The sequence below is a fragment of the Terrapene carolina genome, unplaced genomic scaffold (assembly GCF_002925995.2).
Source record: "Terrapene carolina triunguis isolate 2854851 unplaced genomic scaffold, T_m_triunguis-2.0 Scaffold88, whole genome shotgun sequence".
In the NCBI taxonomy this organism is placed as follows: Eukaryota; Metazoa; Chordata; order Testudines; family Emydidae; genus Terrapene; species Terrapene triunguis.
Genome location: NW_020664439.1, coordinates 46,459,914 through 46,464,860, shown reverse-complemented (window position 1 = coordinate 46,464,860; position 4,947 = coordinate 46,459,914). Strand labels below are relative to the sequence as shown.

At 64.2% G+C, this 4,947-nt stretch overlaps 1 protein-coding gene across 1 annotated transcript in view; it reads left to right on the top strand.

The window, feature by feature from the left end:
- The first annotated feature begins 1,103 nt into the window (after window positions 1-1,103).
- The window catches only part of ZDHHC19 (zinc finger DHHC-type containing 19), a 7,794-nt gene continuing 3,950 nt past the window's right edge, over window positions 1,104-4,947 (top strand). Inside the window, exons 1-3 of the mRNA XM_029911123.1 lie at window positions 1,104-1,207; window positions 2,790-2,911; window positions 4,662-4,801. Of these exons, the coding sequence (XP_029766983.1) occupies window positions 1,104-1,207; window positions 2,790-2,911; window positions 4,662-4,801 (366 nt within the window). The remainder of the gene's footprint in view (window positions 1,208-2,789; window positions 2,912-4,661; window positions 4,802-4,947) is intronic.

Here is a 4,947-nt window from a genome sequence, read left to right as displayed (position 1 = left end):
GCCAGGGCCGGTGCTATCAGTGGAGCAGAGATTGCTGTTTGCTCAGCTGGGTGCTAAAGCCGTGGGTTAGAGCAGGGATCGGTGCCACCTCCCTGGGCGGGCAAGGAGAGAGCAGCTGGGCTACCGCCCCCCCACCCCCGAGCTGGCCATGGATCTCCCGGAAATGCTCGGGGCCCCAATGCTGTTGCATGCTGCACCTAGGCAGCGTTTGTGTGTCAGCCAGGAGAAGCCGGGCGGGGGCAGGGAACCCAGCGTTCTGCACGGGGAGGCACTCCAGTGTGTCACGCTTGGAGCCAGGACTCCTGGGTCCTCTCCCCAGCTCTGCTGCTGATTTCCTGGGGGGCCTGGGGCAAGCTACTCCCTTGCTCCGTGACTCGGTTTCCCCATGGGAAGGGTGGCTAATAACACCCCTTCTGCTGCACCCACCCAAGTCCCTTTCCTGGAGCAATGCGCTCAGTGGGGGTCTCTGGGGCCTTCTCTCTGCCGCCCTCCTGCGGAAGCTGCGGTACTGCCTTGCTTAGGGCTGTCAGCAATGCTGGGATGCTGTTCAAACAGAGCCGCCGGCAGCTCTGGGCCTTTGTGCGTCTCTTCTAAAGGCCACACACTAGTCAGTAAGTCCCACAGTGCTCCTGGGGAGGGACCTGTCACCCCATCCCACCTTACAGAGGGGGAAACTGAGGCATGGAGTGGGGACGAGCCCCGCCCAAGCTCACACAATGAATGGGTGGCGGTTGAACCCTGGAATCCTGACTCTCAGCTCCTCCTGCTGTAACCACTAGACCCCACTCTCCTCCCAGAGCCGGGGATAGAACCCAGGAGTCCTGGCTCCCAGCTTCCCCCTGTTCTAACCACTAAACCCCACTCTCCTCCCAGAGCTGGGAATAGGACCCAGGAGTCCTGGATCCCAGCCCCCCTGCTCTGACCACTAGACCCCACTCCCCTCTCACATGGTCCCAGTGCACCATTGTGATGTCCCACAGCACCGCGGAGCTCCCTGCGAGGTCAGCGTGTAACCAAGGGAACGGGGAGCCTACATTCTGGGGGGGAGGTTCCGGGGGTCTCGGAGAGCCCTGGCTGTGCGGGGTGCTCACACAGCCACCGCCATGATCCCTGCCAGGCGGGTGCCACGCTGGGTCCTGCCCAGCCTCCTCGCTTCCTTTCACTTCAGCTCCCTCATGGCCCTGAGTGGCCTGTTCTTCTCCTTCCCGTAAGCAGGGCGGCCGGTTCGACCTCCCACTGGCTCAGCTGCACCGGGGGCTGTAATGGCTGCCCGCCCGTTCCTCCAGGCAGGAATTTCAGCTCCTGACTGCTGGGCGTGGGCAGCCGGGACCCCGCGGGCGCTTTCCATACGGACAGGCGTTTATCCCGGGGCCCTTAGCCAAAGCCTCTCCCGCTGCTGCCTCCACCCCAGAGGGGGCTGCAATCTGCCCTAAGGCGACCCTTGAACGCGTACAGGCTGCGGAGTGCTTGGAGCTGCCCCGGGGACAGGGGGGACGAGGACGAGGTCAATCCCAGATGGGCAGGCACCTTTGTGACCCAGCCCTGCAAACCCCACCTGCCCCCAAGCCCCGGCCGGTTATTGACCTACACTTCCTGGAAGCCAGCTCCGCCCAGGGCACAGCTTGGCAGGGGATCAGAGGGGACACAGGGTGATCTGGCCTGGCTGGGACAACGCCTCCCCCTCCGAGATGAGTCACTCGGGGACAAGGGCAGCCGAGCAGGCCCAGCGAGGGCAGAGGGTGTCCGGCTACAGAGAGCGGGTGAGGCCCTGGAGTGCCAGGCCCTGCTGGGCATGGAGAGAGGGCTGGGATGGGCCTGATGGATTTAGCACATGCTCCCCAGCACCTGAGCCCGTCCCCCTGGCAGGCAGAGCAGCTTGTGCTATGGGTCAGAGCCCCCTGGGGTGTCAAGAGGCCCAAGGCCTGTGGGGAGCCAGCCGGGTAGGGGAGGGTTCTTCGTTCGCACGGTGTCTGTGTCGGGTTCAGAGCCATGCTGGGGCGGCCCTGCCAGCTGTAGATGGATCTCACTAGCCAGTGCGCAAACACCCCAGAAGTCAGCATTGAAAGACAGAGCGTTCAGCCTCTGGACCTAGGCCCTTGTGCACCAGCCAGCGCCAATGAACCCCCTGCACAGCTGGGCGGGTTGGCCCCATTTTACAGATAGGGAAACTGAGGCATGGAACTAGAGTGAGGTCAGGGACCGACTCAGACGGCGTCAGCACTGGAGGCGGGATTAGAGCTCAGGGCCGCGCTGAGCCCGTCTCTCCCACACACCCACTGAGACTCTAACTTCGCCACGGCAACTATCCCACCAGCTGGGCAGGGCCGGCCACGCCTGCCAGGGACGGGCCGCAGCAGAGAGGACACGAACCCTGGCGCCCAATCCAGATCAGTCCTTCCCTGAGGGTCAGAAAAGTCTGGGCCCCTTCCCCCCGGTTATTTTCACTGGGTCCGTCTCCACGGCGCCTGGGGGTGCACCTCCCCGCCCGGCACCACAGACGTGTACTCGTGCTTCGTCGGTGCCACGTGGGCTCTCAAGCCCACCCCCAGCAGGAGGGGCCGAGCGGGAATGGCTGCCCCACCTCAGGAAGAGGGTCAGGGGTCTGCAGTGGCCACACATGGCCTCTATCTCCCCTTCCTCTGGGTGCCGGCAGATCCCGAGGGTGCAGCCCCCATCCCCAGCCCTGCTGGCGTCTTTCTCTGCCAGCCAAGCACTGAGCAGCTCCCCCTGCTTAGCACCCAGAGCTCGCTGGCTGCAGGCTAGCACCCTCCCCTCTCTTTCGGTTTCAGATGCAGCTGGCTGGCCGTCCACGTGTCCCTGGCTTTCCCCCTGGTCGCGGGCATCCTTTTCATCCCAGCCGTGGCCAACCTCCTGCTGGCCAGCTTCACGGACCCCGGGATCCTTCACCGAGGTAACAGGAGCACGGCCCGGGCTCCCGAGGGGAGGGCCAGGCACCTGGGCCCTGTAGGCAGAGAAGGGACAGCTGGTCTTTGCTCTGAGGCCTCTGCAGTTCTCCCTGGCCCTCCAGCTCCCAGGGTGGGATGCCTCAAGTCACCGTCCGGGGTTTCCCTGGGTCCTGCAGAAGCCTAACCTACGGGCAGGACAGGGACGGGCACCTGACTGCCCCCCAGTGCCCCCCGTTGAGCCGCTCACCCAGCCACGGCTGCACAGACAGAGGCCGGAAGCCAGCAATGAGCAAATCTACTTGACAAAAATAACGTATTGAATCCCTGGCCTCTGGGAACTTGGGGTTAGAGATGAGGTGCGAGCTCAGATCCTCAAAGCACAGCCCCAGCCACTGGCGCTAGGGCGATTCTTCCGCAGCTGTTAGCAATATAGGGTCTATGACACGCTGTTGAGCAGTGACATCTACATCCAGCAGAGGGCAGGATGCACAGATGCATTCTGCCGTTCCCTTCAATAATGAGAGCCACGTTCACCGTGCAATGCTCCGTCTCGGGTGGGCTGGCAGCACCTCCCCACTACCGAATAAGGGCCGTCGTGGGCCTGGCTGCCAGCAACGAGTCAGAAAGAGCAGGGGGGAAAAACCAAAGCAAGAAAGAATCAAAGTCAAGTCCCCTCCGAGGCACACAGCACGTGTGACTGCAGCGGTCTGCACTGAGCGGAACAGAGCGTCCCTAGCCGTACAAGTGCAGGCCTCAGGCACGCAGCCAGACCAGTCACACCCAGCGCAGCTGCCAGTTTCTGCTCCTGTGGCCCAGGGCGGGGAGGGGGGCCTAGACACATCCTGGCCTGGACGGGGATTTGGTAACCAAGGCTCCCTGAGAACGTGGCCTTTCCCTGGCCCTGGCACCCAGGAGGCCTGGAATGGCTCTGTCCCAGGCTGGCTTTTCCAGCGAGGCTGCGCTGGTGCGAGGGGCCAGCTGGGCAGCGCCAGAGGCAGACATGCCCACAGGAACCCACGCAGCCTGGACAGAGGCAGTGCAAGCTCCCCACTAGCCCCAGCCAAGGGCTCAGGCGGGTCTGTCTGGCCCAGCCAGTGCCGTTGGTGGTGGGTGTGTGACTGGCATGGCTGTCCCCTAGGAGCCAGGCTGAGGCCCTCCAAGCTCCCCACACACTGGCTACAAGGCGGGACGCCTCCGAGTCTCCCAGCCAGTGCCGTTGGTGGTGGGTGTGTGACTGGCATGGCTGTCCCCTAGGAGCCAGGCTGAGGCCCTCCAAACTCCCCACACACCGGCTACAAGGCGGGACGCCTCTGAGTCTCCCAGCCAGCGCCGGTGGATTTCCGTGGCCTTCCACTACAAGCCACTGTCCCCTGCCCTCCAGCATCCTTGCTTCACCCGCCTCCTAGCACCGCAGATCTCCTGGCAGCCCCCCTGCCTGGGCCTGGGCCACAGCCGGCTTCTCTAAGGGCTGCCTAGCGCCCCCCACTGGGACAGCAAAGCACCGTGGAGCTGGGAGCTGGGTCTCGGGGCTGGGCAGAGGGTCCAGGGAACAATACACCACCTCCCTTGCCCTCATCGGTGCTTTGTGCTGTACATCAGGGCAGGGTCCTTGTTCCCCGGCGCTGCACGGCCAGCCCAGCTCCCGAGCCTGCTTTGAGCTCCCTGCCCAGCTCCTTATGTGGCTGGTGTCGGGCCAGGCCCTGTCGCTGGGAGTCACCCCACAGTCTCACCCCACGCTGTGTCTCCCTGAGCCAGGGGCCGAGGGCCAGGCCGGGTTAGTGATCCAGGCGCTTCTTGTCAAGGAGAGACGCTTCAATCTGCACTGGTGCCAGAAGTGCCAGTACTACTGCCCGCCACGGACCTTCCACTGCCCCTGGTGCAACGTCTGTGTGGAGGTGAGGCCGGCGGGGCTGCGCTCGGTACCCTAGCCCGGGAGCCTGCTAGCCCACCCGTACGCCCGTATACACACGCCGGCACAAACACAGCCACACACGGTCACAAACACAGCCACCCTGCACACGCAGATCTGTACCCGGCCCAT